Source organism: Choloepus didactylus, chromosome 11 (assembly GCF_015220235.1).
Source record: "Choloepus didactylus isolate mChoDid1 chromosome 11, mChoDid1.pri, whole genome shotgun sequence".
Taxonomy (NCBI): Eukaryota; Metazoa; Chordata; class Mammalia; order Pilosa; family Megalonychidae; genus Choloepus; species Choloepus didactylus.
This window is the reverse complement of record NC_051317.1, coordinates 62682991-62709368: the sequence shown is the minus strand read 5'-3', so window position 1 is coordinate 62709368 and position 26378 is coordinate 62682991. Positions and strand designations below refer to the sequence as shown.

Below are 26378 nucleotides of genomic sequence, written 5' to 3'. Positions count from 1 at the left end.
CAATGATGAAATGAAATGAAAAACTGGTTAGTATCTATAGAGCATATAATAATTGGGATCAGTTTTTCTACAGGGTGGAAATAAATTGAATCTTAACTAAAACAAGATTCATTTGCATTTCTATGGACAAGAATCATTTGCGTTACCATCAGTTTCCTGCAACTTACTGAGTTGTGGAAGAGCTAAGTCAAAGCCAATGAAGGGCACAGACCCTTAAAGGATCAATAACCCCAAAGGGTCCAAAAGACAATACCCAGCCCTCTATTAAAAGATATCCAGTAACCTTCTCATTTCAAAATCTTTCACAATTTTTCCTGATGTATTTCCTGCATGCTTATTATCATGTACCAGGCTCTATCCTAAATGCTTAGCAATTATTTAATCCTCATAATAATATAAGGAGGCATCCTATTACACAGATTGTGAAACTGAAGCTTTGAATAATGAGGTAATTTTCTCAAAGTCAAATACCTCCAAAGTTAAGTGGCAAAGCCAGAATTTAAGAATATGTGCTTTTACCCATATGTATTTAATATGTAGAATAAAGTATTACTTTCATTTCAAAGATGAAAAATAGTTAAATAGATCATGTATTTATGAGTTTAGCCAAGAACATTCAGCCCCACCATATGAACAGCCAACTTACACCTGCCACCTGCTCCTCAGTGTTAATTCACAATGTAGTATAACCAAGGGAAGAGTGTTACCAGATCCTTGCTTGCAACACAGATGTTTCTTATGTCCTTTACTAGGGCAATCCATCAAGGTGAGCTAGACAGCTACAAAGAGCTCCACCTTGCATGCAGATTTCAAAAAGGGCACCTCTATGCCAGTGGAGATGCCAAGTTGATGAAAGGGTTCAGAGAAATGTTTATAGTTAGCATGGAATTCTCTGTTAGTTTCAGGCTTGGCCTGCAGTACTGAACATTGACAGTGAATGCAGGATAGAAGTGTGCTCAGCTAGATAGTTATCTGAAAGACTGAAATGAATTTTTCCTACTTACAATCGTAAATGAGAATATTCACTGATTCAGTCAAAGAAAAATAAAACAAGGAGCTCTGAATTGCATATAACAGAGTGTAAGAAAAAAAAAAAAAGGTGTCCAGCTCACCCATGATGTCATTTATGCGATTCAGTGCTGAAGCATCTGAAATATCTAATAGCATGACAAAATCAAATGCAGAAGGCGGGGTGGGTATTTCTTTGGAAGTTGTAGGATCAACAGCCAACGTGGATATTTGTGTTCTCTTTGCCTCCAATTCTACTTGATCTTTGTTGTACCCTGTGAGAGCTTCCTCAAGAAGTTTTGCTTGGTTTAATGTCATTGGAAAACCATCAAGGATCCAGCCTTGATCAACAGGTACCTGACTAAATTGAGAAAGAACAAATCATTACTTTGATAGGCACAATCACTTTGCAAACAATAATAAAAATAAATTTTGTTTTTTCTTTTAATTCCATAAAACTTCCCAGTTCATGAATATTATTAATTTATAGCTAAAAGATTAGGTTTACTAATTCAATGTAATCACTCTTCTGCTTAAAATCCTTTGGTGCGTTTTCTGCCCGCCAACTCTATTCCAGAGTGTTAACATGTCATTTAAACTAACTGGCCACAACTTCTTCACAATTTCTTATCTCTCACAATTTTGAACCATTTGCTTCAAACCAACTGATCTACTTCACTGTTAACATGAAAATGCATTGCATTTTACTGCTTTTGTTCTTAGGTTTTTCAGTTTTCTCACTGACACAACAGGAAAAAAAAAGGGAAGTTGTGAGAATGAACTGAGATGATGCATTTAAAAAAGCAGCACTGTCCATAACACATAGTGGATACATATTGTGGAAGTTGAGAGTTCTTACTGCCCTACCTCCATCCAGCCTGGGGTCATACCAGACTAATCTGAATTCCTCTGACTCCCTTTCTCTCTACCATACAATTGATGATTATTATATTTCTGGACTTTCAAGAATTCAAGTGAGTCTTCTTTATCTCAATTAGGTTATAAGTTGCTAAATGGGTAAGGACCACTTCCTGGGCTTTTGCACTCAGCACAGTGTCCTTTACAGAGAACGGGTGCTCCAAGAATTATTATTTACCTCTTAAAATTTTAAAACATGAAAATGTCATAAACTCACTTTGATCATCTAAATCCTTAAAATATGCAAACTTGAGATTTTTGTCATTTAAGAGTTATGATTTCATTTCTTTCTCTGTTAGAAGTCATATTAAACAATGGGATCCCTCTGCAAAAGGTTTAAACATTTGCTTTGGTGCTGCATGAGGTTCTTCTGAAGTGTGGTAAGGAAGGCAGGGGTAGGTTATTTCTCTCATTTTAGAAGAACTTGAAGTTCAGAGATGTTATGTTACTTGTTCAAAGTCACAACACTGGCAAATGACTCCAAATCCAGTGATCTTTCCATTGCATCAAGTTGCCTTCAGTCCACTGCCTATATTTTCCTTATTCGCTTATAAAGAACAAAAAGATCATATTTTCCTTTTTATAACTTGTCCAGAACTTGGTAAAGTATTCTGTATAAAATGGATTAGTTGACTCCCTAGCCTAAGACGGAGTACACATTTCTGGAGTACTTGGTCAGGTCTGGCTGACCTCTTCCCCACCTACAGTCTCGGGGGGAAGCTGAGCTTTACAGTGAGCACACCAGACTGGGAGTCAGAGACCTGGGCTTTGGCTTCGGTTGTGCCACTAAGCAGGTATGTAAGTTGGAGCATTCACTGAGCTGCCACGTAACTTTATTTTCTCACTGAAAAATGATGGAGTTGGGCTAGATAAAACAAAGGACTTATTTCAAACTGATGACAGTCCCCTGGAAATGCTCAGGGGCAATGTGAATGGTGTGTGTGTGGGGTGGGGCTTAAAACAGAGTTTTGAGGATGGGACTCTGGACACACCACTTTTCCTGAAATCAAAACTAAGATCTGTTATATATATATTATATATATACATATAAGATCTGTTATATATATATTATATATATATATATATAATATACATATAAAATGCTTTTCATATACAATTCTTTTGAGGAGAAATTCTATGGCTAAAACAGTGCTTTAAGCCACTTCTGAGAAATCTTAGGTTACAAGAATAAAGTCCAAGAATAAAGTCCTAGAATAAAGTTACTAGAATAAGGTCCCTTCCAGCTCTAAGGGAAGCAGCTCTGTGGCCTGATTTCAGAAGATTGCATTCAATGAGCAACCGGTCTAAGATACATCATAAATGAGAAGCAATTTAAATCTTTATTGTGGTCTTTTAAGAAAATGCCAAAGGGGGAGTCCATTCCAGACACAGGTTAAACTTCTTTAAAACCCTTCTTCCTCACCTCTCTGACTCTTACTGTTACCCATACACCACAGCTACCTGGATACTGTTTCCTCACCCACTGAGATCTCCCAAACTCTTTTACAGTAGCCTTTTTAATTCTTTTTTCCATGCCTCTTGGCTTCATCTCTTTATTATACAGATCAACTGAGTCTCTATGGTTTCTTTTAATTTCTTCACTCATTCACTACCTGAGTTCAGTATTTTAATGGAGAGCTGAGGAGGACCCTTTTTCCTCAGAAAGGAGGAAGGGAAAGATTACAAAATCATAGCATTAATTTCTTTTTCTTTATCCGCTATCACATATCATCTATGCGCTATGTAGATAAGATTCCTTGCTGATGCAGCCTCTACTTTCTCATTGTCTTCCTGCCCCAGTGATGTCCAGCTTTCGGATTCCTGGGTTCAGCCCCTGATCCCCACTTGCTGAAGCCGAAAACATAATCTGTCCCTTGGCCCTTCCAAGTACCTGATTTCTCCTTGAGTTCCCTATGGCCTGACCCACATTCACATCTGGGTGAATGCAGTCAAGTCTGGTAAAGGAGGGAAGTGAAATACAGGTGTATCACAAAAGATTTCATTACATTGCTGTATATTTTCTTATACAGATGAGTAGTATTCAGTAGATATTAAAAATAAAAAATATTTCTGTGTTATACTTTACATACCACTGTGAGATAAAGAATGTATTAAATAGATTCCAAAAGGGAAAAATACAATACATACTGAATTGCATTTACCATGATGCTAACCAGCAACATGTCAGGAATGCTCTTTCCTTTCTTCAGCAACTTTTCTGATTTTGCACCAAGCTGAGCACGCACAGTGAGCTATGAAAAAAAACAATTAATGGGATAATATAGCTAATTTAGAAGTCAGATTCCAAATGTTTGGAGGAAAAATTTGAAATGATCATGCTCTATAATGAAGATACTGATTGTTCAGTGCAGCGCTGGAGCCAGCCACACATTTAAGGAAAACCTGTTTGTAGATTTGAGGCTTCCCTCTTTGGCCCCCTCCTTTTCAAGATCTTCCTCCTTAATTTTCAGCTGTGTATCTGAAATTTACCCTCTGATATCACAATGAAAATGACTGAGGCTTTCTGCTTGGGTTCCAGCTACCACCTCGCTGACTGAGGAATGAGATCTGGGGAAAACCTGTATAAACATGGATCTGACCTAGGGAACTTCTCTTCTTTCAAGGGTCAAATTCCATACATTTTCACCTGCTTCTGGCCCTTAAATGATTAGCTTTCACATTTTATCCAGTATTTATAATCATTATTTGTAGGAGAGTTAATTAGTCCAATACAAGCTACTCCATATCACTAGAACAGGAACTTCCCTAGAGTCTATTTATAATTTGGCTACCAGAGTGAGCATTTTATACATTCCATGATTTATCTCTACCCCAAACCCTGCAAAGCCTTCCCAGTTAAATAAAAGTCAGCATACTAATCACTGTCTATAAGGCCCAGCTGACCTGAGCAGCCTTCCCCCTTCCCCCTCATCTCTCAAACTCGTGTCTTGCCACCCTCCCACCTGCTGGTTGGTGGCTGTCCTTCAGCTAGTTTCGCTGCCTGAAATGCCTGGCCCAGATCCAGTTGGCTGAATCTCTCACCTCTTGCAATCTGATTAAATCTCACTTTCCACCCCATTTAAGACAGTCACTTTCTCTCTGCTCCCTGCTCCCACGGACTGCACTCCCGATCATCCTTCCTCTTTTTCTTTTCTCATGGCACTTTTTACCTTCTAGCATACTATATAATTCATTTATTTATGTGTATATGGTTTATTAGCTGTCTCCCTCTATTACAATGTAAACTCCATAAAGGCAGGGAACCCTGTCTTTTTTTGATCACTGATATACCCTACATATTTAAAACAGTGCACAGAACAGAAATGAATTGAATTGAAATGAAATAATTGAATTGAACTGAATTGAATATGGGATTTGGGGAAGAGGTCATAAATAAATTGATGTAAATATAAAATTATACTTAGCCTTTCTGCTCATTTAAACTTCAAATACATGGAGAAAAAAGTACAAGCTCTGCTTTACAGCTTTCCCTAAACCCATTTCCCTTTCTCTCAGTCATTATGTTTACAGTTTGGTATATATCCTTCCCCAGTTTTTCCTTCTTTAAGCATTACAAAATTGTTTTCTACGATGAAATGAATAACAAAAATAATCAAATGTAATAAAATTAAAGTAAATGAAATCCCACTTGATTAATCTGATCATTCTATCTGATGACTCAAGAAATGTTTCCATACATAACAAAGCAATAGCAAGGGAAACGTAAATATTTTTTAGAGATGAATAAGAAATGCTCTACAGTCAGTCATAAGGTTAAGGATAAATTCTGGAAAAATTCTTTAAACGTAAAGAGGATGTGGAAGGAAATACACATCATAAATTAAGTGGTAAAGAAAAGCACACAAAAATAAATTTGGCACGTTCTCACCTTGCAAAACTGGATAGCAATTTCTACTGTCTTTTAGACAATGAATATTTAGTAAACTCAGTTTACAAACTTTATACACCAGAAAGAGGAAGATTTGGCTAATAATTTACCATCATATTTACTTTAAAACCCAAGAGAAATAACACTATTTCATTCCATTGAAGATATACCAAAAGGATATGAATCATAACATACTTCAATATATTGGCTATCAAAATTGATTTTAGTACTTACATTGGAGAAACCTTCATTTGATTCGACTTCTTCTATTTTTGGTGTTTTATTAGTATCAGTACCTAGCAAGAGGAAAAGTGGTTAAGAACAAAGTTCCAGTATTGATGACCATCAAAAACATTGATATTTGACCCTCTGTGATTTCTGATAGACGGCTTATTGGATATAGCTATGCCTGAGATACTCAGAAGAACAAAATAATGGAACCTTCACAAATGACTTTTATCTTCATTCCACACTGCTAAGATCTTGGCTTGGTGTTTTCAACTTCCTTCCTTCTGGTATGGCCTGAGCTCATAATATTATCATTAGGAATATGTTAACACAGTTTGGGTTCTCTTTTTGGAAAAAATCTAAATTTCCCAGGAAAGTTGCTAAAATGTTAATTTGGTACTGTTTTATTTTCCTGGATTATCAAGTAATAGATAATAAACATGTGTAAAAGATAACTTTGGAGGTCAGAGAGGTTTTTAGCTAAATTCTATGGAAAAAATATGTTTTCAGAGTCCATGTATATGTATAATTGGACTTAGATAATAAATACTATGAATACTTATAATAGTTTAAGAAACCAATTAAAATGATCTCCTAAGGAACAAATAACTGGAAGAAGGGACAGATGATGTCCCTTTAAAAGTTGGAAAACCCCCTCTGGGAGAGTTGCAAACTCATCCCAAACCTATCCACTGTTCCATGGTGGTAGGAACACTGATGATGACACAGGAGGATCTGAGTTCATGCTAGACTGTGAGGAAAGTAATATGGTAAAACCTTCACTGCCACAAACAGAGAAGACATTCAAGACTGAAAATTGTTTTCTTTCTATGGTTCTACAAAAGATTTGAAGGACTAGAGCCCAGATCCCAAGGGAGATAACTTGATTGTATTTGCCTTGCCCAAGGTTGGGAGTAAACTTAGCTTTAGCTAAGAAACCCTGTTCAGGTGGGCTGAAGAGACCACACCCTGCAGCTTCCCTCAATACAGTGAGCAAAACAACAGCACACAGAGACCCCCAATTGTACTCCTGATGACTGGACTCAAAAGGTGAGAAGAAACCATAAAATACTATCTCTCTGTGAAGCCAAGAAGAGTGAGAGTGATTCTTCCTCACTGTCTGCATACCAACAACAAAAAGGGGCAACTGCTTAAAGGAGGGTGAAAAATTTCCTTGTAATTTTCTTCTCTTACTCCCCAGCAGGAGACAAGGGTTGAGTACCTCTATGTTCCTCTTGTTTCTCTGCTAAAGGACCGTGTGGACAACTATGCAACAGTCCCCCTGTACCCTCTTTCTTTTCCTGAAAACATATTTGTGCTCATGTGCATATGCTTTGTCTGACATCTCTCTAATGGAAATGGTGGGTGATTTATTTTGATATCTTTCTTACTAAATATAGTTTTACCTTCTGTTTCTGGTAATGCTTCAGCTGAAACTTGACCAGCTGGCAATACATTTTTCAGAACCTTTGGGGAGAAAACAAACAGGGAGAGATTTTAACATTGTAATATTTTGTAGCATTTCTAATTCTATTTCTAGAAGTAAGGGTTTGAGAATAAATACCCCATTACATCTATAAGATTGGTGATATTAAAGGGGACTGAAGTTTATGACCTAAGTGATGATTCTGGGGGAGAGTCAATATTTGATGATAATTGCAATTATAGAAATACATAGTGACCCGTGCTGCAATCTGTCTTTCAAATGGCCTTCAATTTCTATGTGCAAAACAGCAACTGCCATTTTGAAAATGCAGTGGATCCTGAGAAAGAGGTAGAACAGAAAGAACAACGCCAGAAACAACATGTAGAGGCATCAGTCATAGCCATAGGGAAATAAATAAAAAGCCTGTGCATCATCTATTACCCTACTGATTAGAATTGAAAGTCATAGCCATAGGGAAATAAAGAAAAAGCCTGTACATTCATCTGTTACCCTACTGATTAGAATTTAAAGAGTACCACAACAGGGAAGAAGCGATACCTCATGATGAACAAAACTTCTCCCAGTTATGTTCAGAATTCATGGTTAAGTGGTATTTGTCTTATAGCCCAAACACATGTTCTGTATTAGATTCTCTGCTAATTTTTTTTTATAGCACAAGGGGTAAGAGTAGTAGATTCTACAAAAGTCAGAATACCTACATTATAGCTGGAATAAACTTTAAATGACTGCTCCTTTTCTGATTTTCTTATCTGGCTGCTCCCCTATAAGACCTCATCTTTTTAATTTTATTTTTTGTTTATCTCCCTCCATTCCTTCACATGGTCATCAGAGAAGATTTAAGTTCTCCCAACTTTGGATAATAACTGCTTTTAAAAACTGTAAAGTAGTTACAAGAGAGCAGTTACCCAAGATTCAGAATTTTTTTAAGAAAACAGAACATGTGTATTATGTGGCCAATGTCTTCACTCTAACTTGGTTGTCAGACTAAAACCATTTCTCACTGCTCTGACATGCTGAAGAAGTCACCTGACGGGAAGGGAGACGGATGTTCAGTCACATCAAAGGAAGCAGCATTACTCTATAGCAGCATCCATTCTTGCTGAAGCCTTACACTGTTAGAGATTTGAGGTTACATGATATACACTATGCTCATAACTGATGTGGCTAGAGAATTGGTACTGAATTTACGGCATCAGCAGAACAGAAAATGTGATGTATTTTATGCACATCAAGAAAGGAATGACCTGTTCTTGTTCTACAGAGAATGGAAACTGGAAGTCAAATACCCTTTATATTCTAAAATAGGTTTCAAATATTTTGTAGTTGTCATTTAAATTGTTAGGAAGCTTGGAGCTATTGGTTAATCTATCTTCCAATACACTGTTTAATATAGCATTGAATAAATGATGCAGGTTGTTAATGGATGATTAAACAACTAATAGCTCTGCTAGTAATTTATTTAATTTTGTTTAATAAAGTGCACAAACCAATGAGTTAACTGCCTGGATTAATCAGTATGGGAAACAATCTTTTATAAATGCAAAGCTGTTTTTTTTTTGTTGTTGTTTTTTTTTTATATTGTTGGGATTTGCTTCATTGTTTGACAACAAATCATGATGTAAAGTTCAAAAGGGTGAATATTTTTCCATGTTCAGTTACAGTGCACAGTCTGTTATAGGTCTACACATGGACCCCTTTTATACAGACTAATAAGCTAATCAGATAGTAGCTTTAGTATCCTGCAAATGATACTGACAGCTCTAGAATTCAAAGCTGGACTTGAGACCCAGCAGTTCCGAAACATGTATATAGAGTTTAAGAAATTTATTTTCCGGGTGCAACTCTCATTTAATTAAAATTTTTCTTTACCTTGTACACTTGACAGATGACATAACCATAACATAGAAGTAATAATAGGTCTAAACTTACAAAATAAAGTACTGTTTTGGTGTGGGAGTTGTCATGAGGCTGTGTTTTAGTGACTTAACTATGTTGAAATGGATTTGTTCAGCCATTTACATTTAAATGAGCATTTAAATGCACTAGGTTATCATTTCAGATGACAACATGAATGTATGAAAGTCAAAGCTATTGGAAAAAAAGAAAAATAAAATCATACTTGCCTGGTTTTCTTCCTTTTTATTGTCTTGCAGAACTGGTAGAGCACTTTCTTCAGCCTCTTGGTGAATTGGCAGGTCCTCACTAACTTTTTCATCATCGTGAAATGCTCGGATAGCTTCTTGGACAAGAGTGTCAATAGAAAGTATCTGAATAGACAAGTCTAGATTATAAAAGACAATTTTATTAATAGCTTTTCATTGTTTTTATGTGCTGGGCTCATCCTAGAACACTGTCTTTTAGCCCCACGGAGCTGTCTTTTGAATCAAGCTGTTTTTTTATTATTGTGGCAAAATTCACTTAACACAAGATTCACCATTATAACCATTTTAAAGTGTACAATTCAGTAGCATTTAGTACATTTATGATGTTGTGTCACCATCATCACCATCTATTTCCAGAACATTTTTATCATCTCAAAAGGAAATGCCATGTCCATTAGGTAGTCCCTTCTCATCCCCACTCCCCACAATCCCTCGCAATCACTAATCTGCTTTCTGGGTCTATAGATTTGCCTATTCTGGAAATTTCATATAAATTGAATCACACATGTGTGACCTTTTGTGTCTGACTTTTTTCACTTAGCATAATATTTTCAAGGGTCACCCACATTGTAGCATGTATCAGTAGTTCATTCCTTTTAATGGCTGCTTTACATTACATTGTATGGATATACAACATTTGTTTACCCATGTTGATGACCATTTAGTTTATTCCATTTTTTGGCTATTATGAATATTGCTGCTATGAACACTCATACGTAAGTTTTTGTTTAATTCTCTGTTTTCAATGTTGGGGGATATATATGTAGAAGTAGAATTGCTGGGTCATACAGAAATTCTGTGTTTAATTTTTTGAGGAATCATCAAACTCTTTTCTGCAGTAACTGCATCACTTTACATTCCCACCAGCAATACACAAGGGTTCCAATCTCTTCACATTCTTGCCAAGACTTTTTTTTTTTCTTTTTTTCTTTTTATTATAGCCATCCTAAGGGTATGAAGTGGTATCTGATGCTGTTTCATCAAGCTGCTGTTTAAGGAAGTCCATTCAGCATCTCAGTAATGACTTACACTTCCCTGCCTTGTAATTGGTTCTAGATGATCTGGCCTCAGTGCAAATTCTGAGTGTTCCAATGAAAACACTGATAGGTAAGTACTATTGAATAAAAACTGACAAGACAGATGGAAACCCATGATTTTGCTTCTAACTGAAAGAGTTTCCATGAAAAAAAGCCAAATGTCATTAAAGAAGGAGCCAGAAATCAATGAATGTGAGGAATTGAAACATTTACAATTTTAAGTGGATTTCTTTTGTACTTGTGACAAACTATTAATATCCTACTATATTCATTGGTAAAGTAAATAAAATCTGGAGAAAAAGTTGGAGATTTCTTATATCTCTTTACACTGTGTATCATTATGTAGAGTGATCATAAATATCCAGGTCTGCCCAAGACAGTCCCAGTTTATGACTAAACTCCCCAAAGTATTCTGGTTTGAACAATAAATTACATGATCTCCTTATTATAACATATTTGATTACAGAAATTTTTTAATATATCAGCAAATCCTCATTTGTGTTTTCTACAGACATAGCCAGCTACATTCAATATAAATAGAATCCAATAAATGAAAAAAAGAAAGAAATTCTACCTTTTTGTAGAGACTTTAGAATGGTAGTTTTCCCACTAAATGTTTTCCCCAATAAGCAACCTTTAATAGCAAATGGAGGTAATTCAGAGACTGGTGGTTCAATTGGAGGAGGAAGAGATTTTTCAAGTAGTCTGTGAAGCACATGGCCCAATATGCTATTGTTGGAGGGTGGTAAATTATCAACCATTTCTTCTGGTAAGGCCCACTCTCCAACCACGTTCTGCAAACAAACAAACAAACAAACAAACAAAATAGAAACATTCTTAAAAGTAAGATTTTGGCCTAAAAGAAATTTGGATGTTGAAAGTAAATCCAAATTATAGCAAATAAAAGCTAATCAATACTTTAAATAATTAAGTATTTCTTATAAATAAGTAATGGTATGAATAATATACTTTCATATTAGAGAGCAGAAAATGAGCTTCCTACATAAAAGTAAACAAAAAGAAACAAATATTAATAACAGTGTATAGGAGTAGACATATTGATTTATTTTGAGACAAATCAAATTGGGGATAAATTTAATTAGCGATAAACTGATTTATTTGAGATACACCACAATTTAGGTTGAACATTAAGGCACTTAAATTGATGTTATCAGTAAGGATAAAAGAAAGTATTAGTTCACCTGCTATCTTATGCAAGTACTAAGCTAAATTTAAAATATTTTAAATTAACAAAGATAAAAGAGAACTTTCATGCCCAAGATGGTATCCTAAGTCCACCATGTTTGACTTCCACTTTCTCCAAGTTTCGTGCTGAAATGACCAAACAATTAGAAGCCAAGAAAAAATAAAAACTGTAAATACCACATTATCTCAGGGTAATAAAACTAGAAATAAATTTTAGAAAGATAATAAAAAATTTAAGTACTTAAGAATTAAAAGAAATCTGTTTGAATTAAGAAGAAATTTAAAATATACATTTAAATAACATTAAAAATATATGTATTTAAAATGTGGGATGGGATCAAACTGTATCAGAGGAAAATTCATAGCCCTTAGACTAGAATGCCTTCATTTAAAACTAAAAGTAACAAAACTAAAAGAACTAGGTATTAAAATATAATTTAAAAATAATCAAAAGTAATTAGTAGCAAGAAACTAACAAGATAAAAGTTGAAATTAATAAATTAGAAAGCAAAACTATTAAGAAGCTTTTTATTGATAATTTTCTAGAACTTATTCCTAATAATCATGATAAAGAAATTACCACTATGTCTGCACAAAGTGAAGAACAGCAAGCATCAATTTTGTAATATAATAGGAAAGAGGTATCAACAGATTTTAAGGAGATGTAAAAATCTTTATGTGAATACTATTTATAACTCTATTATAATAAATTTGAAACTGTGGATGGTAATAAATGATTTTCTAATAAAATGAAAATGATTAAAAATAAAAATGGAAAATTTGGAAAAATTCATGACCTTGAAAGAAATGGGAAAGATGTTAAAGAAACATCCATAGGAAACTTCAAGACATTGATGGTTAAATAGTTGAATTTTCATTCCTTCATTAAACAGAAATTTAAATGATATGGGAATGTTCATGAATGACTATGGTTTATTAATTTTTTTGTGGTATGGTAGGAGCATATTGGAAGCAATGAAATTTTATCAGGATATTTGTTTTTCCTGTTCCTTTGTTTTATTTTATCTGAAAATGTTTTTTTTTTTTATTTTTTTGATAAATAAAGTTAATAAAAAATTTAAATGTTGGTTAAAGTCTTCCAGAATATGGAATAAGTTAGAAAGCTTTCCAGTTCACTTGACAAAAACTAACTTAACCCTAATACTAAAAAGATATTAAAAATAATTGACAAAGACAACATCTGAATGGAATACTACAGGCCAATTTACCAGGAAATATATTTTAAGAATTATGCTTACAGTATTAAGAAAATCAGCATTATATTAAGAGACAATAAAGACACTAATTGACATTTACTACACACTCCCTATATACCACATCCTGTTGTTCTCATGAGTTATCTCAAATGATTCTTACACAATTCTGACACAGGCATTATTATTATCTTCCCAATTACATAGAAGAAAACCAGAGAATTCCAGTGGTGAGGTTACTTGTGCATGGTCACAATAAGTAGTAAGACAGAGCTAAGGTTGAAACTGAAGCAGTCAGATTCTAGAACATGTATTCATAATCCATGTACTGTATTGTCTTACCATGACTGAATAAAAGCTATTTCATGAATACAGAATGGTATAATATTAGACAATCTATTACCCAGGCTTCCGGGGAAGATGGCAGATGAGGGAGCCACAGGACTCAGTCCTTCAACTCAAACAAGTACTAAACAGGCAGGAACTGTCTGAAACAACTATTTTTATTTTTATTTTTTTTATTTTTTTTTTTTTTTCTGGAGGAGAAAAGAATTTATTTATGATCTTGCAAGACAGGGCACACAACCAGAAATGGCACATGGGAAAAAGAACTTGGTGATCTTTTAATCTCCTATTCCTAATGTGTGGGTCCCTCCCCTGTTTCCCCATTGGCTGGTACTACAGAGGTTGCAGCCTATCTGAGGGAGCTAACTAGCCCATCTTTGAGATTTTGAATTGTACAGCCTATCCAAGGGAGTTCATTCAGTTTAAATTTCCTGCTGGAAGTTCCTGCCTCTGATTATACCCCCTGTCCCTTTACATTCCAGTAACCCTGGTTATTTTTCCATATAAGGAGCTGGTGCAGATTCTAGGCTTACATCATGGCTCTCTCTCTTCCCTTTACCACAAAGCCTGTTTAAGCTGGTTCTGCCACCATTTCCCCTATTCCATGCTGCCTTTATGTGAAAAACTAAACTTAACCCTTTCTTACAGATTTCCTCCTCTTTCTTTTTTTTTAAACCTTTTAAGTTTTTACATTTCAGTTTCTCAAATTTGCTAAGAGATTTTTCACATTCCTCATCATAGGACTCTTTCTTCTTAAGGGAGGTACAGATTGTTCTGCTGATATTCTTGATTAGAGTGTTTTTTTTTTTGTTTTTTTTTTTTTTTTAATCATCATTTTATTGAGATATATTGACATACCACGCAGTCATACAAAACAAATTGTACTTTCGATTGTTTACAGTACCATTACATAGTTGTACATTCATCACCTAAATCAATCCCTGACACCTTCATTAGCACACACACAAAAATAACAAGAATAATAATTAGAGTGAAAAAGAGCAATTGAAGTAAAAAAGAACACTAGGTACCTTTGTCTGTTTGTTTGCTTCCCCTACTTTTCTACACATCCATCCATAAACTAGACAAAGTGGAGTTTGGTCCTTATGGCATTCCCAATCCCACTGTCACCCCTCATAAGCTACATTTTTATACAACTGTCTTCGAGATTCATGGGTTCTGGGTTGTAGTTTAATAGTTTCAGGTATCCACCACCAGCTACCCCAATTCTTTAGAACCTAAAAAAGGTTGTCTAAAGTGTGCGTAAGAGTGCCCACCAGAGTGATCTCTCGGCTCGTTTTGGAATCTCTCTGCCACTGAAGCTTATTTCATTTCCTTTCACATCCCCCTTTTGGTCAAGAAGATGTTCTCCATCCCACGATGCCGGGTCTACATTCCTCCCCGGGAGTCATATTCCACGTTGCCAGGGAGATTCACTTCCCTGGGTGTCTGATCCCACGTAGGGGGGAGGGCAGTGATTTCACCTTTCAAGTTGGCTTAGCCAGAGAGAGAGGGCCACATCTGAACAACAAAGAGGCATTCAGGAGGAGACTCTTAGGCACAAATACAGGGAGGCCTAGCCTCTCCTTTGCAGCAGCCGTCTTCCCAAGGGTAAAACTTATGGTAGAGGGCTCAACCCATCAAACCACCAGTCCCCTATGTCTGTGGTCATGTTAGCAACCATGGAGGTGGGGTAGGCGAATACCCCTGCATTCTCCACAGGCTCCTCAAGGGGGCACTACATCTTTTTTTTTTTTTTTTCCTTGTTTGTCTTTTTCCTTTTTTTTTTTTTTTTTTAACTTTCCCTTCTTTTTTCAAATCAACTGTATGAAAAAAAAGTTAAAAAGAAAACAAACATACAATAAAAAAACATTTCAAAGAGACCATAGCAAGGGAGTAAGAAAAAGACAACTAACCTAAGATAACTGCTTAACTTCCAACATGTTCCTACTTTACCCCAAGAAAGTTACATAATATAGCAACATTTCAGTGAACTTGTTCCTACTACATCCATCAGAAATTAACAGACCATAGTCATTTCTGGGCATCCCCAGAACGTTAAATAGCTTATCTGTTCTTCTTGGATTATTGTTCCCCCTTCCTTAATTGCTCTCTACTGCTAGTTCCCCTACATTCTACATTATAAACCATTTGTTTTACATTTTTCAAAGTTCACATTAGTGGTAGCATATAATATTTCTCTTTTTGTGCCTGGCTTATTTCGCTCAGCATTATGTCTTCAAGGTTCATCCATGTTGTCATATGTTTCACGAGATCGTTCCTTCTTACTGCCGCGTAGTATTCCATCGTGTGTATATACCACATTTTATTTATCCACTCATCTGTTGAAGGACATTTGGGTTGTTTCCATCTCTTGGCAATTGTGAATAATGCTGCTATGAACATTGGCGTGCAGATATCTGTTCGTGTCACTGCTTTCCGATCTTCCGGGTATATACCGAGAAGTGCAATCGCTGGATCGAATGGTAGCTCTATATCTAGTTTTCTAAGGAACTGCCAGACTGACTTCCAGAGTGGCTGAACCATTATACAGTCCCACCAACAATGAATAAGAGTTCCAATTTCTCCACATCCCCTCCAGCATTTGTAGTTTCCTGTTTGTTTAATGGCAGCCATTCTAACCGGTGTTAGATGGTATCTCATTGTGGTCTTAATTTGCATCTCTCTAATAGCTAGTGAAGCTGAACATTTTTTCATGTGTTTCTTGGCCATTTGTATTTCCTCTTCAGAGAACTGTCTTTTCATATCTTTTGCCCATTTTATAATTGGGCTGTCTGTACTATTGTCATTGAGTTGTAGGATTTCTTTGTATATGCAAGATATCAGTCTTTTGTCAGATACATGGTTTCCAAAAATTTTTTCCCATTGAGTTGGCTGCCTCTTTACCTTTTTGAGAAATTCCTTTGAGGTGCAGAAACTTCTAAGCTTGAGGAGTTCCCATTTATCTATTTTCTCTTTTGTTGCTTGTGCTTTGGGTGTAAAGTCTAGGAAGTGGCCTCCTAATACAAGGTCTTGAAGATGTTTTCCTACATTATCTTCTAGGAGTTTTATGGTACTTTCTTTTATATTGAGATCTTTGGTCCATTTTGAGTTAATTTTTGTGTAGGGGGTGAGGTAGGGGTCCTCTTTCATTCTTTTGGATATGGATATCCAACTCTCCCAGCCCCATTTGTTGAAAAGACCATTATGGCTCAGTTCGGTGACTTTAGGGGCCTTATCAAAGATCAGTCGGCCATAGATCTGAGGGTCTATCTCTGAATTCTCAATTCGATTCCATTGATCTATATGTCTATCTTTGTGCCAGTACCATGCTGTTTTGGCAACTGTGGCTTTATAATAAGCTTCAAAGTCAGGGAGTGTAAGTCCTCCCACTTCGTTTTTCTTTTTTAGAGTGTCTTTAGCAATTCGAGGCATCTTCCCTTTCCAAATAAATTTGATAACTAGCTTTTCCAAGTCTGCAAAGTAGGTTGTTGGAATTTTGATTGGGATTGCATTGAATCTGTAGATGAGTTTGGGTAGAATTGACATCTTAATGACATTTAGCCTTCCTATCCATGAACATGGAATATTTTTCCATCTTTTAAGGTCCCCTTCTATTTCTTTTAGTAGAGTTATGTAGTTTTCTTTGTATAGGTCTTTTACATCTTTGGTTAAGTTGATTCCTAGGTACTTGATTTTTTTAGTTGCTATTGAAAATGGTATCTTTTTCTTGAGTGTCTCTTCAGTTTGTTCATTTCTAGCATATAGAAACATTACTGACTTATGTGCATTAATCTTGTATCCCGCTACTTTGCTAAATTTGTTTATTAGCTCTAGTAGGTGTATCGTTGATTTCTCAGGGTTTTCTAGATATAAGATCATATCATCTGCAAACAATGACAGTTTTACTTCTTCTTTTCCAATTTGGATGCCTTTTATTTCTTTGTCTTGCCGGATTGCCCTGGCTAGCACTTCCAGCACAATGTTGAATAACAGTGGTGACAGCGGGCATCCTTGTCTTGTTCCTGATCTTAGAGGGAAGGCTTTCAGTCTCTCACCATTGAGTACTATGCTGGCTGTGGGTTTTTCATATATGCTCTTTATCATGTTGAGGAAGTTTCCTTCAATTCCTACCTTTTGAAGTGTTTTTATCAAAAAGGGATGTTGGATTTTGTCAAATGCTTTTTCAGCATCTATTGAGATGATCAATTGATTTTTCCCTTTCGAGTTTTTAATGTGTTGTAATACATTGATTGTTTTTCTGATGTTGAACCATCCTTGCATGCCTGGAATGAACCCCACTTGGTCATGGTGTATGATTTTTTTAATGTGTCTTTGGATTCGATTTGCAAGTATTTTGTTGAGGATTTTTGCATCTATATTCATTAGGGAGATTGGCCGGTAGTTTTCCTTTTTTGTAGCATCTTCTCCTGGTTTTGGTATTAGATTGATGTTAGCTTCATAAAATGAGTTAGGTAGTGTTCCATTTTTTTCAATGTTTTGAAAGAGTTTGAGTAAGATTGGTGTCAGTTCTTTCTGGAAAGTTTGGTAGAATTCCCCTGTGAAGCCATCTGGCCCTGGGCATTTATTTGTGGGAAGATTTTTGATGACTGATTGGATCTCTTTGCTTGTGATGGGTTGGTTGAGGTCTTCTATTTCTTCTCTGGTCAGTCTAGGTTGTTCATATGTTTCCAGGAAATTGTCCATTTCTTCTACATTATCCAGTTTGTTGCCATACAGTTGTTCATAATATCCTCTTATAATTTTTTTAATTTCTTCAGGATCTGCAGTTATGTCACCTTTTTCATTCATTATTTTGTTTATATGGGTCTTCTCTCTTTTTGATTTTGTCAGTCTAGCTAGGGGCTTGTCAATCTTGTTGATCTTCTCAAAGAACCAACTTTTGGTGATATTTATCCTCTCTATTGTTTTTTTGTTCTCTATGTCATTTATTTCTGCTTTAATCCTTGTTATTTCTTTTCTTGTACTTGGTTTAGGATTGGTTTGCTGTTCATTTTCTAGCTTCTTCAGTTGATCCATTAGTTCTTTGATTTTGGCTCTTTCTTCCTTTTTAATATATGCGTTTAGTGCTATAAATTTCCCCCTTAGCACTGCTTTTGCTGCATCCCATAGGTTTTGGTATGTTGTGTTCTCATTTTCATTCGTCTCTATATATTTAGCAATTTCTCTTGCTATTTCTTCTTTAACCCACTGATTGTTTAGGAGTGTGTTGTTTAACCTCCAGGTATTTGTGAATTTTCTAAGTCTCTGATGGTTATTGACTTCTAATTGTATTCCATTGTGGTCAGAGAATGTGCTTTGAATAATTTCAATCTTTTTAAATTTATTGAGGCTTGTTTTATGTCCCAGCATATGATCTATTCTGGAGAAAGTTCCGTGAGCACTAGAAAAGTATGTGTATCCTGGTGATTTGGGATGTAATGTCCTGTAGATGTCTGTTAAATCTAATTCATTTATCAGATTGTTTAGGTTTTCAATTTCCTTATTGGTCTTCTGTCTGGTTGATCTATCTATAGGAGAGAGTGATGTGTTGAAGTCTCCCACAATTATTGTGGAAACATCAATTGCTTCCTTTAGTTTTGCCAATGTTTCTCTCATGTATTTTGTGGCACCTTGATTGGGTGCATAGACATTTACGATTGTTATTTCTTCTTGCTGAATTGCCCCTTTTATTAGTATGTAGTGGCCTTCTTTGTCTCTCAAAACATCCCTGCATTTGAAGTCTATTTTATCTGAGATTAATATTGCTACACCTGCTTTCTTTTGGCTGTAGCTTGCATGAAATATTTTTTTCCATCCTTTCACTTTCAGTTTCTTTGTGTCCCTGTGTCTAAGATGAGTCTCTTGTATGCAACATATTGATGGTTCATTTTTTTTGATCCATTCTGCGAATCTATATCTTTTAATTGGGGAGTTTAATCCATTTACATTCAACGTTAAAACCGTGAAGGCATTTCTTGAATCGGCCATCTTATCCTTTGGATTATGTTTGCCATATTTTTCCCTCTCTCTATTAATATCCTTTATTGTACCCATACCGAATCTCTTTAGTACTGAACCTTTCTCCAAGTCTCTCTGTCCTGTCTTTGTTTCTCTGTCTGTAGGGCTCCCTTTAGTATCTCCAGTAGGGCAGGTCTCTTGTTAGCAAATTCTCTCAGCATTTCTTTGTCTGTGAAAAATTTAAGCTCTCCCTCAAATTTGAAGGAGAGCTTTGCTGGATAAAGTATTCTTGGCTGGAAATTCCTCTCACTCAGAATTTTAAATATATCGTGCCACTGCCTTCTCGCCTCCATGGTGGCTGCTGAGTAGTCACTACTTAGTCTTATGCTGTTTCCTTTGTATGTGGTGAATTGCTTTTCTCTTGCTGCTTTCAGAACTTGCTCCTTCTCTTCTATGTTTGACAGTGTGATCAGTATATGTCTCGGAGTGGGTTTATTTGGATTTATTCTATTTGGAGTTCGCTGAGCATTTATGATTTGTGTATTTATGTTGTTTAGAAGATTTGGGAAGTTTTCCCCAACAATTTCTTTGAATACTCTTCCTAGACCTTTACCCTTTTCTTCCCCTTCTGGGACACCAATGAGTCTTATATTCGGACGTTTCATATTATCTATCATATCCCTGAGGTCCATTTCGATTTTTTCAATTTTTTTCCCCATTCTTTCTTTTATGCTTTCATTTTCCATTCTATCATCTTCCAGGTCACTGATTCGTTGTTCAACTTCCTCTAGTCTTGTAGTATGAGTGTCCAGAATCTTTTTAATTTGGTCAACAGTTTCTTTAATTTCCATAAGATCATCCATTTTTTTATTTAGTCTTGCAATGTCTTCTTTATGCTCTTCTAGGGTCTTCTTGATTTCCTTCATATCCCGTACTATGGTCTCATTGTTCATCTTTAGTTCTTTGAGTAGCTGCTCTAGGTGTGTCTCTTCTGGTCTTTTGATTTGGGTGCTTGGGCTTGGGTTATCCATATCGTCTGGTTTTTTCATATGCTTTATAATTTTCTGTTGTTTTTGGCCTCGTGGCATTTGCTGAACTTGATAGGGTTCTTTTAGGGTTTGTAGACCAGTTGGAGTCCTTATCTCTAATTTATCAGATCTACAGCTTCGTGGAGTACACTTTCTCTAACTAACCAGCAGGTGGCGTCCACGAGCCACCTGTTCTCCACAAGCCAGATCTCCCCTGCTTAGCCTTTTTGGTGAGTGGGGGAGTGAGTCTTGTGGGGCCCAATTGGTGTCCCAAGCTTGCGTGTGTAGTTGGTGTTGCCTGCCCTGTATGTGGGGCGTGTTTCTGGGCAGTCGGGGAGGGGGGGTGGCCCTAACAGTCAAATCTCCCTGATGATCCTAGAGTTTTAAAGCTACTGCAATAGTCTAATCCTTCAGTTCAGTCCTGCCACAGTTTGTCTCTGCCACTGACCCACAAGTCTTTGGTATTGGCGTATGGCTCCTGAGACTTGCAAGTGGGCCCCTCTTCCAGGCTGTGCACCCCGGGTCCTCTGTTGAGGGATGACTGTGCTATGTCACAGGTGAGTGCCGTCCCCCCAGGGCAGTTCTGGGCTGCTGGGCTGTGTTGGGAGGCTCCCAGTCTGCTCAAATGATGGCTGAATGGGGCTCTGTTAATTCACACTGCTCCCCCTTCCCAGCTCTGGGACATTCAGCTGAGGTTGCAGGGAAGGCTAATGTCCACGCCCCGTTTTGTGGTGTGTGCTTGTCATTTGAAGCATTTCTGTCACACTGGGTTGTCTGGGGCAGCTCTGGGCTATGGGGCTGGCGATGGGCAGGAGTGTTTCCTGTCCACCAGGATGGTGGCTGTGAGTGGACACCCCCCTTTTCTTGGGAAGTTGTGTTGTTTAGTGAATTTTCTCAGCCGCTGGATTATTGCCTTTTGTCTCAGAGCTCTCTTAGTTCTGCTCTTGATTTGACGTGCCCAAATTTCAATTCTTTGAAGCTTTCTGTATTGAGCTTCTTAGAGTAATTGTTTTAGAAAAAGCAAAAAGGATTTAAAAAAAAAAAAAAAAAAAAAAAACGGCCCTCCTCAGAGATCTAATGGGTTATTGAAATGCTAATAGACAAAGCAACCAGGGCCATTAAGGAAAGGTGCACAGGGCAGAGAGATCAGCCTTGCTTCGGGATTTGCATATGCGCCTCAAGGCCTGATCTCCGCCCTTCCCCTTTCTGTGTTCACCAGAACTCCAAAAATCCTCTGCTTTTATTTTGGAGTTTTTCGTGTTGTTCGTTTTCTATGCCTGTCTCCTCTCTGCTGGGCTGGCTGCTCTCAGAGTCTCTGGTGTCTGGTCTCAGTCTATCTATGGTTGGAGTTTGAATCAGTAGAATGAGTTTCCCATAAGAGCAGCCACTGCAATTCTCCCTTCTCCTTCCTGGAGCTGACAGCCCCTCCTCCCCCGGGACTGAGCCTGGCAGGGAGGGGCGCGGGTCCCCTGGCCACAAAAACTTACAGATTTCGCTGATCTCAGCAGTTCCACGTTTTCATGAGTGTTGTATGAAGTATGCCCAAAGACAGATTGCTCTGTGGTGTCCAGTCCACGCAGTTCCTGGCTTTTTACCTACTTTCCTGGAGGAGTAACTAAAACATACAGCTCACCAGTCTGCCATCTTGCCCCGCCTCCTAGAGTGTTTTTGATGGGACTCTGAACTAGCCTCTGGGCACACAGGACTATGTAGCACCCTGGTGCTGCAAATATTCCAGCATCTGGTTCAGGCACTGGTCCCTTTACCCGTGTGTATTGAGTCCAGCCTCTTTCTGCTGTTCAGACTGCCATCTCAGTCATCAGCAAGACTTGACAGGGTCCCTCCCAGATTCTGAAACAACTATTTTTAAACCCCAGAGGCCAGAAGAACACTGTATGGCATCCAGGGAAGAGCAAGAGGAAGAGACTGATAAATTATGGTAAAGAACTGTAAATTGCTTTCTCTGTACAGTGGTTACTGGCACCCATCCCTCACCCTCACAGTAGGCCACCCTGGAGTCCAGTCCCTGGCTAGCTGCTGATGACAGATAAGGGACATTACAAACAAATTTCCCCAAGGACAGGGGTGAGCATGGCTGATCACTAATTGTGGCTTTAGATTAGTGGGTTGAAATACTTAAAGTGCTGGAGGAAAACAACTCTTAGCCAAGAATTTTATATCCAGTGAGACTCTCTTTCAAAAATGAGGGATAGATTAAGACATTCTCACATAAACAAAACCTGAAGGAGTTTATCACCATTAGACCTGCCCCAGAAATAATGCTAAAGGCAGTTCTTCAGACTGAAAGGAAAAGACATTAGACAGTGTTTCAAAGCAACATAAAGAAATAAAGACCTGCAGTAAAGGTAACCATTTGCATAATTAAAAATGCCAATATTATTGTATTGTATTGTTTGGTATGTAACTCCACTTCTTACTTCCTACAGGTGCTAAAATGCAAATGCCTAAAAAGTATGATAAATTTAGGTTTTTGGACATACAGTGCACAAAAATATAAGCAGTAACAAGTACAAAAAATGGTGGGGGGACAGAGGGGTATAGGAAAAGTATATATGCATGGTATTGAAGTTAACTTGGTTATCAAACTATATATGATTGCTATATATTTAAGCTGTTAAATTTTAACTCCATGGTAACCACAAGGAAAACAGATGAAAAATATATCCAGATAGAAATGAGAAGACACTCATAGCACAACATAAAAAAACAAATGAATATAAAATTAGTCTTTAATGGAAGTGATGGACCAAAAAAAAAAAAAAAAAGTACAAGAATTACAAAGCCTAAACAGAAAAATAGCAGAAGAAACTCCTGTATTGTCAGTAGTGACTTTAAACATAAATGGATTAATGTCTTCAGTCAAAAGGCAGAGATCGGCAGAATGGATAAAAAAGCATGACCCAACTATTATGCTGTCTATAAGCGATTCACCTTAAAGTCAAAGATACAAGTAGGTTGAGGGTGAAAGGATGGGAAAACATATAATATCCAAGTAGTAACCAAAAGAAAGCTGGGGTGGTTATAATAATATCAGATTAAATAGACTTTAAGTCACAAACAGCTACAAGGAACAAAGATGGTCATTATATACAGATCAAGGGGACATTTCAACAGGAAGATGTAAAAATTATAAATATGTGTGTGTGTGTGTGTGTGTGTGTGTGTGTGTGTGTATACACATACATATACCAATCAGCACAGCCCCAAAATATACAAAGCAAATACTGACAGATTTGAAGGGAGAAAGCAATGGTTCTACATTAATAGTAGGAGACTTTAATACACCACTCAATAATGGATAGAAAGAACATCTAGTCAGATTAATAAGGACGTATAGGACTTGAATGATACACTAAATCAACTAGACCTAACAGACATATATAGCACATGCACCCAATGAAAACAGAATACACATTCTCCTAGAGTACTTACAGATAATTCTGCAGGACAGACCAAATGTTGGGTCACAAAACAAGTCTCAATTAATTAAAAAATATTGAAATCATACAATATATATTCTCTCGTCACAACGGAATGAAGTGAGAAATCAGTAAGAGAGGTATAAAGGGAAATTTTACAAATATGTGGAATTAAACAACATACTCTTAAACAAATAATGGGTTAAAAAGGAGATCAGAAGCAAAATTAGGAAATATCTTGAGGCAAATTAATATGAAAATACAACATACCAAAACGTATGGATGCAGTGAAGGCAGTGCTGAGAGGGAAATTTATAGCTCTAAATGCTTATATTAAAAAAGAAGAAAGACTTCAAATCAGAGACCTAACCTTAAAACTGGAAGAACTAGAAAAAGAAGAGCAAACTAAACCCAAAGTGAGCAGAAAAAAGGATATAACAAAGATTGGAGTGCAGATGAATGAAACAGAAAACAAACAAAAAACAACGGAGAGAATGAGCAAAGCCAAAAATTGGTTCTTTGAAAAAGATTAATAAAATCAACAAAACTTTAGCTAGACTGACAAAGAAAAAAATGAGAGGATACAAATAATGAAAATCAGAAATGGAAAGGACATCACTATTGAGCCCACTGAAACAAAAGGACTATAAGAGGATACTATCAACGACTGTGTGATGGTTTGGATCTGTTAGGGACCTTATAAAAAGACTAAGTTATTTTAATTCACTCTTGTGGGAGCAGACCTATTGTGGGTGAGACCTTTTGATTACATTATTCCCATGGAGACATGATCCTGCCCATTCAAGGTGGATCTTAATTAGTTTACTGGAGTCTTTAACAGAGCTCAGGAAGAAAGAGAGAGCTCAGAATTGACACAGACCAGTTAAAGAGAAAATGACCAGAAACAAAGACAGCCATTGAAACCAGAACCAGGAGAGAAGCTAAGAGATGAGATCCAGAGTTTGCCCCAGAGAAGCTAAGAGAGGACCCCCAGACACTTACACAAAAATGACATGGGAGAAACAAGCAAGCACGCACAGCACCCGAGGAGCTAAGACAAGCCCAGAGTCATTTTGGAGAAAGCAATGAAAACCAAAAACTAACCCCTGGAGAGGCCAGCAGACTCCAGCCATGTGCTGTCTCTGACTGAGGAGCCCCAGATGCCACTGGCCTTTGTTAAGAGAAGGTATCATCCTACTGATGCCTTAATTGGGACATTTTCATGGACTTAGAACTGTAAATTTGTAAACTAATAAACCCCCATTGTAAAAGCAATCCATTTCTAGTATTTTGCATTCTGGCAGCTTTAGCAAACTGGAACAAACTGTATGTCAACAAATTAGAAAACCTAAATGAAATGGACAAATTCTTAGAAACATACGAACTATCTACATTGACTCAAAAAGAAAAAAGATCTCAACAAACCAATTACTAGTAAATAGATTGAATCAGTAATCAAAAACCTTCCAAAACATAAAATCCGAGGTCCAGATGGCTTCACAGAGGAATTCAACCAAACATTCCAAGAAGACTTAACTGCAATTCTGCTCAAACTGTTCCAAACAGTTGAAGAGCAGGGAGCACCCCCTAACTCACTCTAAGAGGCCAACATCATTCTTGTACCAAAACTGGATAAACAGACCACAAGAAAAAAGCTACAGCCCAATATCTCTCAGGAATATAGATGCAAAAATCCTCAGCAAAATATTAGAAAACCAAATCTAAAAGCATATTAAAAGAATTATACAACATGATCAAGTGGGATTTATCCCTGGTATGTAAGGTTGGTTCAACATAAGAAAACCAAATAATGTAATACACCACAGTAACAGAATGAAGGGGGGAAAAAAAACAAAAAACACATGATCATCTCAATTAATACAGAATATGCATTTGACAAAATTCAACACCTTTTCTTGATAAGAACATTTAGAATACTAGGAATAGAAGGAAATTTTCTCAACATGATAAAGGGCATTTATGAAAAGCCCACAGCTAACATCCTCCTTAATGGTGAGAGACTGAGAGCTTTCCCTCTAAGATCAGGAACAAAACAAGGATGTCCACTGTCACCACTCTTATTCAAAATTGTACTAGAAGATCTTGCCAGAGCAATTAGGCCAGAAAAAGAAATAAAAGTCATCTGGATTGGAAAGGAAGAAGTAAAATTTTCCCTATTTATAGATGATATGGATCCTATATGCAGAAAATCCTGAAAAATCCATAGCAAAGCTCCTAGAGCTAATAAATGAATTCACCAAAGTGGTAGCGTACAAGATCAACACCCAGAAAATCCATAGTGTTTCTAAATACAAGAATGAACAATCAGAAGAAGAAATCAAGAGAAAAATTCCATTCACAATAGACACCAAAAGAATTAAATATCTAGGAATAAATCTTACAAATGATTTAAAGGACTTGTACACAGAAAACTACAAAATATTGTTGAAAGAAATCAAAGACCTAAATAAATGGAAGGACATTCCATGTTCATG

General features: G+C 36.7%; 1 protein-coding gene across 10 annotated transcripts in view; it reads right to left on the bottom strand.

Annotated features, from left to right (window-relative positions):
- The window catches only part of SPEF2 (sperm flagellar 2), a 246864-nt gene that overhangs the window by 142456 nt on the left and 78030 nt on the right, over nucleotides 1-26378 (bottom strand). For 9 of the 10 annotated variants that reach the window (XR_005210938.1, XM_037799097.1, XM_037799104.1 and 6 more), the window contains 6 exons: nucleotides 11264-11483; nucleotides 9614-9771; nucleotides 7450-7510; nucleotides 6050-6111; nucleotides 4075-4178; nucleotides 1113-1369 (listed from right to left, as the gene is read on the bottom strand). Coding sequence is in view for 9 of the 10 variants with exons in the window: in XM_037799097.1 (XP_037655025.1) it covers nucleotides 1113-1369; nucleotides 4075-4178; nucleotides 6050-6111; nucleotides 7450-7510; nucleotides 9614-9771; nucleotides 11264-11483 (862 nt within the window). In the remaining variant the exon portion in view is untranslated. The remainder of the gene's footprint in view (nucleotides 1-1112; nucleotides 1370-4074; nucleotides 4179-6049; nucleotides 6112-7449; nucleotides 7511-9613; nucleotides 9772-11263; nucleotides 11484-26378) is intronic. The other variant, XM_037799099.1, reaches the window with a different exon arrangement.